Consider the following 14,000-nt stretch of genomic DNA (forward strand, 5'->3'; position numbering starts at 1 on the left):
TGTTTTGAAGAGGTAGAATTCCTAAGGAAAAGGTGAAGAACATACCAAATCACTACTTCAATTTCACCCTGTTGTAAACTTACTGTCCCTTCAACATCTCCAAACACTCTAGAAGGGAAAGTCACCTTAGCACATAGGAAGACACTGTCATCAGGCTATACACAAGCTATCTTTGAAGCCACAGGCTTGCAGTCAAATGCATAGCTCAAGAGGTATAGGCAACATTTTCTCAGTGGATTATGGGAAAGGAAAAATCCAGATGTGGGCAATTAGGAAAACATGGTCATCTCAGCATGTGCTCAGTCAGACCTGGGACACTCTTCAGAGTGGTCTGATATCACAGCAGCTACTGATCCTGCCCAAGTAGGAACACAGCCACACTTGCTTGTTATCTCAAATCCCAGCCTATCCAAGTCAGCGAAGCATCAAGAGAACAGATATCACTGTATCTCCAGTGTTCGAACATGGAAGGTCAACTGTGGACCAAAAACCACTTCTAGTTGCAAGAGTGATGAAGTGAGCCTGCTTTCCAGGAAGGGCTGCTCTTATATCCTGTCATCCTTCCTCCTCTCACTCATTCCCCCTCCAAATGGCACAACAAAATGGCTCCTTCTCCCCACTAAAGATTTCCCTAATGAAACATAAACAAGCATGGGCCCCTATTCAATAGTGGAAGAAGGTAGCAGGCTCTGAATATGACCAGTGGGAAAGAAGGCAACGATGGATCCGGACAGAGGCAAGCTCGCTTGGGGAATGTGTAGTGCTTTGAAGATGGAAAGTGTAAACGGAAGGACGAGCCTCAGTTGGTGTAGCACATCCAGAGATGTCTTTCACAGATGCTGTGGTCCTAGTCCCTTCCTTAGGTTTTCTTGTGGTAGTTCTGACACGCTTTCACCATGTCCTTCAAAAAGTTTGGAACTCCATTCTGCAAAAGAACAGACTATGTTTCTATATGTTCCTCATTCTCTGGAATGGGGGTAAAGAAGAACAATGGGTTTAGGGGTGATCAAAGACAATGGGGCCCCGATCCAATTTCAACATGATGCAGTCACAGAAAACAGCAGAAGGCAAGACCCAGAGCAGACAGACTGCTGCTTCAAAAACAGGGCCTTCAGTTTGGCTTCTGCTAATAAAATCTACAGAACTCTTTTTGAAATAATTATTTATTAAAAAGGAAGGGAGGCTAGGGATATGGCTCAGCACCTAAAAGCACATGCTTTGCCTGTGATGAATGAGTTCCGTTCCCAGCACCTATGTCAGGTAGCTCATAGCCACCTGTCACTCCTGCTCCAAGGACTCCAACACCTCTTCTGGACCCTGCAGGCACATATGCACACATCCCCATACACATATCATTTCTTAAAAATACAAAAAGAAAGAAAAAATTAAAATGAAACAAAAGACTGGGATTACAAAGCAAACCAGGAGTTGGGGATTAGATTGCTGGATACTTCCTTAAAGAAGTGGAAGGGCTTGCCTTACTGTATTAACAACAGTGTTTGTAGTTAGGGGATGGGATATGCTGTTTAGTATCAAGCACTGTGCACGATTTTACAAAAATGCTGTTACTGACTTCAACTCCAAGCAGGGGGCATTATTCATCTTCGGTTTTTGAAAAAGGAAGGAAGTCAGGGCTTTCCTAACTAACAGAAGACATTCAGTAACAGAGCCCAGATTCAGAATTGCACCTGTGCCTCTGACATCTATAGGCATTCTTACTTTCCCACGAGCCACTGGAGTTCACCACAGGACCCGCACAAAGCCTACTGAATTGTCACAGTGGGGCAGGATCCTAGGAGTGGCAGCCTATAGTGACTTGGGCCACTATCACCATTCCTTGGCCTTAGAAACTGAAAAAAAGCAAGGACAACTGAACTAGAGGCTTCCTTTGGGCCAGGGAGGGTCTGCCTGTCTCTAAGCAAGGTTTAACTGTCTCATAAGCAGATAATGAAAACACTGTTGTCCCTACAAGGGGCAGCCTTATGTCTGGAATTTCCTGAGAGTGATCTTGGAGGGTCTGTAGCTACCAGCAGGGAAGGGCTGACATTCCTAGCTAACAGATTCTTTGTCCCATGTCTCAGCCTCCATCCTGGGTGTTGGCCACTCCAATTCTCACCAAGTCACTCAACCAAGCTCTTCATAAAAGACTCTCATTACCCTGGGACAATGTGTCTCTTCAACATGACAACCCACAGACTAAGTCAACATTTGTCAAATGCACGATCACCCGCTGCCTGACTCCTGGGATCTCACCTTGGCTGCCCAGTTAATGAGCCAGGACGGAATTTGGCCACCCGGGTTATCAAAGTAGTACATGAATACTAAAAGAGAAGAAAAGACAATTCAGAAGGAGGAGGTGGGGGTGGGACAGTGGGGGTGGGGCACGGGGCTGGAAAAATACAATAACAAAGCCCAGCAAACCTGTCTTCCAATTTGGGCCCAGAGAGCACAGAGGACGGAGCAAGTGAACTGCCTCAACCTGCCTTGTGGCTACTGACACAGGGGCATTGTTGAAAATGCAGCCAGAAAAACACTTGGCTGTGCTCTCTTAAGACACCTGATGAACACTAGACATTTTGCACATCATCTTTCATTTCATTATCCAGACAGCCCGAAGGAACTGACAGTTAGCATACATGAGGACATAAAGGCTCAGAAGAGTGAGAAGACAGACCTACAAGCATCAGACTTGGGGTTCAGAGTTTTGTCTGTCAGGCCACACTCATGCCAGTATGTCAGATGCGGATGCCACATGTTTTCCTTTTTGAGGACTGGAACTTGATGTTCTTGCGTCTCTGGCCTTGTGTTTGTCAGAGCTGGAGCCTCCAATCCACACCTGCCAATCCACTGGCCATGTTTAGGCCCAGCCCCAATAGCTACAAGATAAGCCTGAAGCAACTCTTTCTAAACCCACAGGTTTCAATGTTCTGATTTCATCTGATCAATAAAGAATGAAGGGGTGGTGGGCCTCAGCTTTTAAGAGTACTTACTTAAGGAGGATCCTGGTTCAATTCCCAGCACTCATGAGGTGGCTCACAACTACCTGTAACTTTAGACTCAGTGGATATGATACCTTCTTGTGACCTCCATAGACATCAGACAAGAAACACGTGCATACAAAACACACACGTGCATGAAAGAATAAAATAAATAAATATAAACAGATAAAAAGAATGCATTGGGTCAGACTGAAACGTCTGCATCGAGCCCTAGCCAATCTCTGATGTGGATGGAGAAGCTCCCACGTCCTGACCTTCCATCTCCTCTGTCCCCAGGCCATGTACCTTCACTAGATAAGCTAAACTGCCTCCCAGTCAAGTGACACTGGCTAGCTGCTGGCCCGCACCCCAGGCTTTACCTCTGCTCCCCTTCTTGCCATCGCTTTCGATCGCCAGGCTCTGCTTGTACTGCTTCACTCGGATTACCCCAGACTTCTCTGGAAACTGAGGTACAGAGATACTCTGGGCCAGAACCACGTAGATCTTCCTCCCGTCCATATCCAGGTCTCGCCGCTGGCGGGTGTAGACATACTGCATAGCCAGTCAAGGCAAGACACCAGCATAAGGGCAGCCCACATTGGTAGCAATGGGAGGTCACTCTGCATCTTTCACTTAGCATCCGCTCCCTCCTGCGTAAAGCCCACTTTCCCTGCAGCGCTGAGCCTCACAACCAATGATAATTCTCACTGAGAGCATCTATTACCTAGCTCTGAACAGACCTCCTGAACGCTTGGTCATACAAGGATCACATTCCTTCTTTTCTCCAAGAAGGCACACAGAGAGCACTGTCCATTTCACTGTAATTGTGGGGAAGTCTAATCAAACACTCTTAGGTCCAGAGGCCAGAATGTTTGGGGCATTAGAGAAATCTAGGGGCAGAATAAACATCGGATAGAAATTGCATCAACCCATAGACATTGTCTAATCCGCAGCTGTAACCATAGACCTCTATACACAGAGGGTATCCGAATCACAACTCAACTGTAGAAAAACCTATGGATATCTCCAATTTTGGTTGGCAGATGTTCTCTTCGAGTTAACACTGGTTGGCCAACAACACCAAAAATGATTCCACCTCTGTAGGCACGCACAAAACATTCCCAAGGTCAGCAGCACTATTCTATCAAAAACAACGAAATCTTTAAAAAACTTCGATCTTTACTTTCTATTAATTTTAAAATCAATGTACAAAGTGATGGGTTTCACCGTGGCATCTTCTTCCATACAAATCATTTACTTTCCCATCTCCACTGGCCTTAGATGGACTATTGTTGGGGCAGCCATTTGTTCACACATGCTTAGATGTTGAGGGTAATCCCCCTATATTTCAGTCAATTGCTTTACTTTATAAAGAAATGGAGAGGAAAATCCTGTACCCAGTGTCAAAAAACAGTAGTCAAGAAGACCATGTTGAAGAGAGAAGGTTAGAAACAAAGCAGGCCTAGGCCTCCTCTGTCATATCAGTCTGTCTGCCTGTCACTCATTTCATGGGCCCCATCTGCTTCTCTGTGAGATCAAAAGGTTTGGACTAACACTCTTCATAACCTGTTCCCCCAGTTGTGAGGCTCATCAATTTCCATTTTCTCTGAAAGTCACCTTCCAGTGACTCTGGGTGTGGTTCCTGTCCTAAGTGGCCACACCAAGAAATAACACTCTGAAGTCCCCAAAGTTACACAAGAAGCTCTGGCATTAGCATATGGTTCCACAAGAATCTAAGACAGTGTTGTCCACAACTGCCCTGATGTTAGTGGATCCCAGTGTAAGGGCTGAGGAACACAGCACACCCTGGGAGACAGAACAGAGTGCAGTGAGAAAAGGATACATCTCTGTTGGACAGAGGGAAGGGGTACTTCACCTCCCAGTATGCCACCATCTGTCCATCACACGCCTTCTCATAGAGTTCTGAAGGAGAACACAAGAAGTTAATGTACCTGCGAATCCAATGGCTTCAAGGAACCTATTCAACCTCAGTGTGTGACAAATCCCTAACTCACCAGACATAGAACTACTTTTTGAAACAAAAGCATATTTAATATCTCTGAAAGCTTGCTGCCCAGGGATGGTCTAGAGGACACAGAAACACAGAAAACCTAAATAAGTCCCCAACACTTGTCCATTGTACCAACAGCATGCTGGGATAGAATATGAGAGGAACCCGGTATCAAGAAATAACCAGGTAAACCACCAGATGTCACTAGAGTACCAGGAGTACCATCAAGGTTTGCTTCCCAATGCTTAGCCAGACACTGAGGAAGTCAGAGTGTAAATATAGGTTCATGGCATCTGGGAAACAAAAGGCCCACAGAGAGCTGTGTTCTCAAACAGCTGAAACATGGCTGAATTACAGCTAACTCTGCGTTTCTTGCTTCTTTCCTCTGTCCACGTGCCACAGCTTCAGTAACCAAATTCCCTTAATGCTCTTAGGCCAGGCATGCAAACTGCAACTCTCGAGGCAATAGCAAAAGAACTGAAGAGCAGGGATACGCTTAGCCTGTGTGGTGGGCTCCCATCTAACCACCCAGAAACGATCAAGTCATCCGTGGGTGAGATGTGCAGGGTCCATGTAGCGTTTAAAAGAATTCCATCAGAAACAGACCATTGATTAGGGAGCTTTGTGGCCCCTTCGGTGTCACAGGACACTAAAGATAGTCATGAAGGGAAGAGATGAGTGGGCCTGTTGCCTCTACATGTTCAGAATTCATGCCACGCCCCCTCCTTTATTAGGAAAATGTGACTCTCTTTCCTGGAGTTATCTGCATGATTAGAGTCAGAGCCTGTATCTTCTGGAGGACACATTCACAAGGAACAGGAATCTGCCCAAGAATTAGGTCAATACAGAGGAACACAGGCTAGAGCTGAAGAAACATCCTGATGGGGGTGGGTCTTTGATACTTGCAGCAGTCTTGACTAAAGACTCCATTTGTCCTTGGTTGACTGTGCAAGTCTCTTCTACCATGGCTGAGATGACAAGAGACACTTCTCTAAGATGTAGAGGGTTCTCAGTTTAATACATTCCAACTCGGTGTTTCTCTCTACTATATAGACTATGAGACTATGTAGACTGTAGATCCTGTCCCTGGCACAGGTCACGAAATGTTCTCAGTTTACTAGTAAAGGAGGTAGGTCAGAGAGCATCACCACCCAGCAACACCACCTTCCAGTGGCTTCTGAACAGGCAGCTTGGTGCCTTCCATCTTGCGGCTTCCTGGACCTCCCGTGCCCTCCAGCCACTCCCACTCCCACTCTCTCACTTCCTCACATGTACGGACCCTTGCTCCTTTGGAGATCTTTGATTCAATTTCCCAAAGGAAGTCTGGATGCCCATCTTCCAAGAAGGTTTCCATGGCAATCAAGCTGCGTATGTGAACAAAGCTCAGGAAGCAGGGCAAAGCAACCGTGAGGACAAACAGAAGACTGACTCTAAGACTCTGTCAGGGTGAGTACCAGAAGTGGCGAAGGCCGTGCTATAGCCTCGAGTATGACAAGACTAAATTAGTCAAAAGTAAATTAACTCTCTAAGGATTTTTAATTTAAGCAAGCCATCACTCACCTTTCACATACTGGTCCCATTTTTTCCTGTAGTCTAAGTCCATGTAAACGTCTGCGAGAAGAGCTGGTGAGCAACCTTCCAGGACACCGAACACTTTATACTCATAAAGTCCACTTGGCTATGGAAACAGAGCGAGGGAAACGGTTTGTTGATATCAGAGTTGAGATCCCACATCACATGGAAAACAGCTGGAGCTGGGATTCAACCACACCAAACACTGTTCTCTCCTGGGGTCTTGGTGACCACAGTACAGAAGCAGGTACGACTCCTGGTCTCAGGTGTCTTGTATTCAGCTGTAGGTGTTAGTGGGGGGACTAGTCATAAGCATTAGCCAGACGATTTAAGTAGAATATAAGAAGAGTTACATAGTGTTTTGTGGAGGATCCATAGCAACAGGTAGGTTTAAAAAGCCACTATAGGGACCATCATCCAAGATTTAGCAGGATATCATATTCTAAATGTCAGAAGGACTAGCCACTGAGAAACAAAGAAAGCCACTCCTGGTAAGAGTAATTGACAGACTTATATGATTAAAGAGAGAAGTCTAGAACACAGAGTGGTAGGGGCTAGCTAAGGTTAGAGACACTGAAGCATCAAGACACTAAAGAGCTTGGAAACCATGGTAAGAGTAAAGCTTTGGTTCTCGTTGCTCTGGAAAACCAAAGGAGGACTGTGGACAGACATGTGGCCAGATAGGACTAAGGATAGTCTGGGCCAGATCTAATTAGCTTGCAAAAGCTCAAAAGTCTTTTGAGTTGATAAAGAACACCACCATCGAGGAACAGAAATGACCTTGAAACTCATGCCTAGTTGACATCCACTGGAGGCCTGCCCCTTTCCTGAAGAGAAACAGAGGAGAAGTGGTGGATGGTAGGGGGGTGCAGGAGAAACTGGAAAGGCAGGGAGGGGAAACTTCGGTCAGGATGGTGGGTAAATAGACGGACAGACAGACAGATGGACAGACTAACAGACAGAAAGGAAACAAAATAAAACTCAGTGCACTAATCCAGATAATAGTGACAGAAACAGGGAGCTAACATCTATGGGGGAATACCAGGAAGGTAAATTCAATAGGAATTACTGCTGGAAGAATGAGGGGAGGGAAATACATCATAAAGGAAAACTCTGTCAACCATTGCTGGACAAGGTAGGTGAGGGAGTGGATTCCACTAACACAGAAGAAACTGGAAAGGGGATCTGTGAGCTACTGGGGTGAGCAAGAGTTCTAGTCTAGTCTGGTTGATTTCCAGGTATCATGGGCAGCCCAGGGTTCTGAGGAAGGGGTATATTCTACATATCCAGAGCACAATGAAACCAATGCATCTTGTGAAGTCCTTTACAAGACAGAGTTCTTCAGTTGTTTTTATTTGAGTACGGGGAGTTATATGTTTTTGTTTATTTTATTTTACTGAACAAGAAGAGTAAAAAGGGAACAGCTGTGTGCTTCAAATCATGTTGAAACAGGTGGTCCTGTTGTTTAGAAAAAGACAATTTCTAGATTACAAGTGCAAGTTCCTTCCTTCTCCTGCCAAGTCACATCCTTTTCTGTGATGGCTCTAGGCTCCAGATGGCCCCTCCACATTTGACTGGGTCCAGTGGCAACTCAGGACTCCCTGGGCCTGGTCTGGCTTAGTGCCCTTAGTGTGAAGAGGAAGCTGTAAGGGACAAAAGCAATGACCTGACAAAAGCAACAGGGTGACAAGCAAGTGCATAAAACACAGCCCTTAGATGGGGCTTGGGTTCCACTATCAGGAAAGAAGCCCTGCACTGAGAACCCAAGGGAAGTATAAGACAGCCTTGGAAGAGCCTTCTATAGAACAGCTTCCAACTGGGCTGGCATTAACATACCAGACCATATCCCGGTTTAGGAATCTCAGATGGTTGTGAAGGAATGCAGCCCCCTTCTTCCAAAAAGAGAAAAAGAAGAAGGTGAAATTAGAAGTGAATCTATGGTGACCTGCCAGCTGTACAAGCATATGACTTGATGCCAGGGGTCTCCCACAAGCCAACGGTGGTATCTGGCTATATAGCTCAGCATGGATTGATGCCCTGAGGTTCTGATGAGAGGCCTCAGGAGAAACAGCTTCAGCCTGTCCCCAGTGCACTGACAGAAAGGAGTAAGGCGAGGGGTTCCCCATACACACCCATCGAGACCAGTACAGATGCATTTTAATATACATATACATTCTACATTTGCTCACCAAAAACAGGTTTCTTCCATGTTAAGATAATGATCATGGGGTGGGGCCTCGATTTACTGTGATTTTACTGTGGATAGCTATAAAAATTAAGACAAACCATTTTCTTAGATTAGGTCCCACCCCTGCCTGAATGCAGTTACAACCTTCCATGACCCTGATTCTATCTGTTTCACAGAAGAGGACCAGAAAGTCAAAGAGAAAAATAGAACGACTGACAGCCTGCATGAACACAGAAGAATGAACTATTGTGATGATTTCCTTTAGTCCCTCCCATTGCATCAGGACTGAGAAATATAAGCACTCCAGAGGAACAAGACCTCTGCCTGCCCCCTTCTTGGTTTCTTAGTCCCACTTTTGCTGAGTTCTTAGCCTGGTCCAAACTTCCAGATCAAAGCACTTTCCCACTCATGATTTCTAAATGCATCCAGCAAACATACTCATTTTTATTTCCTTTAAAAAATGAAGTGAGTTTTAATCATTGTAAAAAACTATCCATATTCATTGTAGGAAGTCTGAAGACATTAAGAAGAACTACTTAATGAGTGACATGTAACCTCACAGTTCATAACTATCTATTAATAATGGTGGATAGTATTTCCTTAAAGGGAGCAGATGTTTGTCTTCATAAATGAATGGATATGATATGGCATCAACAGCTGGAATTATTCTTACATTTACTAGTATATTGAGAGCATGGAAAGTCCATTTCAGAATATTTATAGAAATGAGTATTTCCAAAATGATCATAAAACTCTCCGTTCACAATCCTAGTCCATTTTTTCAATAGGGAAGTTTTCTCAGAGAGGAGTGTTAGGGAACATTAACATTCAAGGGCTGTTTGCCCTCTTTTCAAATATTTAGAAAACGTATACACCAGACTGTGTTCTCAGAAACAGCGAGGAAGCGACTTGCTGGGATTAAGTACCACTGTTTTGCAATTTGACATAGAAAAACACAATGCTTAGTTTTATTTGAGTGGAGTTTATATTAACAACATATCGAGCCTTTTAAAAAATTAGATTTACACATAATTGAAAAAATTTTGTTTTAGGTATTTTTCCAAGCTTACTGACACTGTAATAAATAACTCCAAATATGTTTATGCAAGAGATGTTTGGACTTTCCTGAAATCTCCCACAGCTACCTCTAAAAATTTCTCACATCCCCCATTTATAGCAAACCATACTGGGTGTCTAATGTTCCATTTCTAAGACCGCTTCCTACAGTTCAAATACTGAAAGGTTTGTGGATGGCAGTGAATTAACTAGTATCATGCACAGAATACAATTGCCAGAAGAAACAAGGTTGGTTTTTATGATCCACCCACTTCCTCCCTTCTTGGAGAGCTCCCATGAGCATGTGAATGGCTAGTGACTTTTCTAGTCTCCTGTGTTGAAGAGCATCCAAGTGACACTGTCTCCCTGCTCTGAATGGGGACACAGTATTTGGATCTGTGCCAACTCTTCTGGAACTGAAAAGCAACAAATAAACAGCAGAGTGGAAAAGGTCCAGAGTTTCTGGCATGATGGGTCAGCTAAACTGGTATCTGTAGATCTCTGAGTTATTTGTTAGACAAGACAAAATGGGAGCTTTATTTAGGGCGTCCTCAGTCCGGTTTTTCCTTACTTACTCCTAAACACAATCCAAATTGATCCAAAAATGGTGTTCACCAACACCGCAGAATTGTATTTGAAACTTTTGATACTAGGAAACAGTGGAAGTTTAAAGAAAAAATGGCCATGTAAGCATAAGGACATACGTCTGGATCCCTAGAACCCTTGAAAAAACAGGATGGAAGGTGGGAGAGACGGCTCAGCAGTTAAGAGCGCTTGCTGTCCTTACAGAAGACGTGGGTTAAGTTCCCAGCAGCCACAACGGGCAACACACAATTCCCTGTAACTCCAGTTCCAACATCCTCTTCAGTCTTCCATGGGCATCTGCATGCACATGTAAACTCATGTAGGCACACACAAATATAAATAAATAAATAGGTACACGTGTGGATGTGCATGAACACATACAAGAAACACTTGAAATCCCAGCTCTCCATCCTTTCTGGTGTATAATACACTTACTACAGAGGAAATACAAAACAACAACAGAAAACCACGTCTCCATATGACAGGACATACTCAGAAGAGCAGATCCTCCAAAGTCCCTTTCTTTGCTTCATAAACTATTAGCTGAGCTGCCTCCCCTCACTGATCAACCAAAGGAAAATATTTGTTAACCGAACTGAATGGACTTTTCTCCTTGCTTCAAGGCCCTGACCTTTGACCTACCTTCCCTACAGTGAGCCAGCCCCTCAGGTCAGGCTCAGGGTAAAGGACTCTTTGATCTCTTGTCCAATCATGCCATCCTTTTCCTTCATTTCCCATGCATGGTTCTTCCTAACTGTATTTACTACTGTTGAGAAGAGAAAACTCACTTGCCTAACTTTCACCATGCTGGAGACCTTAGGGCCAAAGAGCTGCCCTTATTGCAAGAGTCACCTGACTCCCTGGAAGTCTCTCCTGCTAAGTATAGATCAATTCTTCATTTCACATTACACAATGGCAGAATAGTGCTAAAACTTGCAGCTAGTGGAAAGACAATGTGATTGCATATAACTTCCCTAAAACACTATAGGAAATGCAAAGCATTGTTAAAATGCACAAGGAAGAAGAGAAACCACTATGAGGTTCTCTGAAAATAATGGAGCCTCTCTGGATTCTTGGTTGAGTATCGTACTTTTCTATTGCTAAGCAGAGACACCATGACCAAGATGGGTTTATTGAGGGTTTGCTCACAGTCTCAAGATTGACTCCACGTGTACTCGCTTTGGCAGCACATATACTAAAAAAGAATGACTCCACTACCATCACTGGGGCGAGGATATGGAAGCAAGCATGCAGGCAGGCAGACATGGTGTCAGACAGGTAGCTACCTGAGAGCTTACACCCTTATCCGAAAGTGGGGGTGAGTGGACACGCCCTGAGCTTTTGACTTCTGAAATGTCAAAGCCTGCCCCCAAGTGACACTTGTTAGTGACTCCTTTAGCAATACCACTCTTCCTAATCCTTCCTAAACATTTCCACCAAGTGGGGACCAAGCTTTCAAACCTATGAGCCTCTGGGGATCCCTCTCCTTCAAACCACCACAGTGAGCTTGTTAACTCGGGGAGCTAGATTGGTGAGCACTGGTGCCAACGCAACCCCAAACCCATGGCTTATGCTGAAAAAGAATAAGGACATATGAACACTGAGTAGAACAAATATCTTAAGGAAAAATGAGAAAGAATTCCAGAGAGCAGGAGCATCTCTAAGGGAGGACTATTGATGTACTGCCCAGCATGATAGTCCTGCCTGGTAGCCATATATGAACTTATGGCAGAAACTGGATAGAGACTGAGGTAATTTTTATTGAGACATGTCAGTTTTGAGACCATCACAGACCAAGGTTGTAAGGGGTCCACTCGTGTTATGGTTTGGCCATATACGTTTGGCCCAGGGAGTGGCACTATTAGAAAGTGTGGCCCTATTGGAGTAGGTGTGGCCTTGTTGGAGTTGGTGTCACTGTGGGTATGGGCTTTAAGACTCTCATCCTAGCTGCCTGGAAGCAAGTATGGATGGATGGATGAAGATGTAGAAGTCTCAGCTCCTCCTGAACCATGCCTGCCTGGATGCTGCCATGTTCCTGTCTTGATGATAATGGACTGAACCTCTGAACCTATTAGCCAGCCTTAATTAAATGTTGTCCTTATAAGAGTTACCTTGGTCATGGGGTCTGTTCACAGCAGTAAGACAACATGCCTTACGCATGCTTCCTCCACCTATTTGAAGAACTGAGCCTGCATTGCCTGTTCAGTCAAGTGTGTGGTCACGTGAGCCAAGTGGGCCCCACCCTTCTCCCAAAGGTGAGCTACCTATGGTCTCAGAAGGCCTTTACAGTGGGCATTAAATTGATGGTTAATGTTAAACTTTGCAGAGGCACAAAGAACTATGCATGTCCTTCTACTAAATAACTCCTGAAAAACTCAAAAGCTGGAAAGGATCTAGGCTCTTGCCTCTGAGAAGCAATCGGGCATAGGCCTCTCACCATGTGCTTCCCTTGGTGACCCATCAGTGGTCACTGCGACAGTCACATGGTTTGTTTGGAGGAGTTTTTTGATCACTTGGACATGCTATTCTTTCAATAGTATCAGGGACTGCCTTCTTATTCATAGTTTCCAAGCAATTTTACAATCATGAGCTTATTGACTCTATGTATTAGCAATCATCTGTGTGGTCCTTGAGGTAAACAGGGAAGTTGCTGAGGTCTCCATCTTTATATGAAGACATGAAACTCAGAGATACTGAATGGCTTCCCTAAGTCTGACAGTTAGTATCAGGTCAAACAGAGAGTGAGTCTTTTAACATTTTCACACCAGCTCCTTCTACCCCAAGAGTGTCTTACTTAGCAGCATCCCTAAGGCAACCAATCCACATGCTGATGAGTCAAAGAAGGCCCGTTACATAAGATCTTACCTCAGGCAGGGACCGAAGACCAATGATTTAAAAGATCAAGTGATTTGATAAGAGTCAACCGATGACACTCAGTGGCAAAGCCTGGATAACCTGTCCCTTCTGCTGTTCTTGTTTCAGAATAGACTTTGCCCTGGAAGCTTCCCTACTTCTATAAGCCTGGTGCATTTGCCCAACAGGACACATGATGGTCAAAGTGTTATTTGAGATGCTGTTTCTGGGCTAGACACTGCCACATTTCCCACTGTTATCTCTAACAGTTGTCTCCTAAACTCTGTAGCCAGCATGGTGGTGGCAGCATGGCCTTGGAGCCACAAGCTGAGCTGAGTCTAAGTTTGCTGTCTCCATATCCGTAAATGGGTCAAAAAAGAGTTTCCAATTCATAGAACATGTTTGAGGGCCATGTCAGGTGATGCAGCTGGAGTCTATGAGGGGCGTCCATAGACATTTGATCTCCTTTCTCTGGCTTAAGAAGTGAGGACAGAGGACCACAAATTCTGCACATTTTTGGGAATGGAAGCCTACACATCACCTGTTCTATGTCAGGCAACGAGCTTAGGGACAGAAGTGTCAGAATCTCTCCACTGCTACTGGGGTGACTAAATTTTAAGATGTGATTCTGATGTTGATGGCTTATATAAACACCAAGCTAAGGGAATTTTTATTTTTGTTTTTTGTTTGTTTAACAGTGGCTAAGATTTAGAAAGAAAGAAAGAGAGAAAGAAAGAGAGAGAGAGAGAGAGAGAGA

The 14,000-nt window shown here is 44.5% G+C and overlaps 1 protein-coding gene across 5 annotated transcripts in view; it reads right to left on the reverse strand.

Annotated features, from left to right (window-relative positions):
- The window catches only part of Pctp (phosphatidylcholine transfer protein), a 40,204-nt gene continuing 26,204 nt past the window's right edge, over positions 1 to 14,000 (reverse strand). For 3 of the 5 annotated variants that reach the window (XM_028772337.1, XM_028772336.1, XM_028772338.1), the window contains exons 2-6: positions 6,550 to 6,667; positions 4,822 to 4,901; positions 3,359 to 3,530; positions 2,254 to 2,321; positions 7 to 925 (exon numbers count right to left, since the gene is read on the reverse strand). In XM_028772337.1, the coding sequence (XP_028628170.1) occupies positions 860 to 925; positions 2,254 to 2,321; positions 3,359 to 3,530; positions 4,822 to 4,901; positions 6,550 to 6,592 (429 nt within the window). In that variant the 5' untranslated portion in view covers positions 6,593 to 6,667 and the 3' untranslated portion in view covers positions 7 to 859. Of the gene's footprint in view, positions 926 to 2,253; positions 2,322 to 3,358; positions 3,531 to 4,821; positions 4,902 to 6,549; positions 6,668 to 14,000 lie in introns of all 5 variants that reach the window. The other 2 variants (XM_028772334.1, XM_028772339.1) reach the window with 2 other exon arrangements.

Source organism: Grammomys surdaster, unplaced genomic scaffold, assembly GCF_004785775.1.
Source record: "Grammomys surdaster isolate TR1022 unplaced genomic scaffold, NIH_TR_1.0 213, whole genome shotgun sequence".
Taxonomy (NCBI): Eukaryota; Metazoa; Chordata; class Mammalia; order Rodentia; family Muridae; genus Grammomys; species Grammomys surdaster.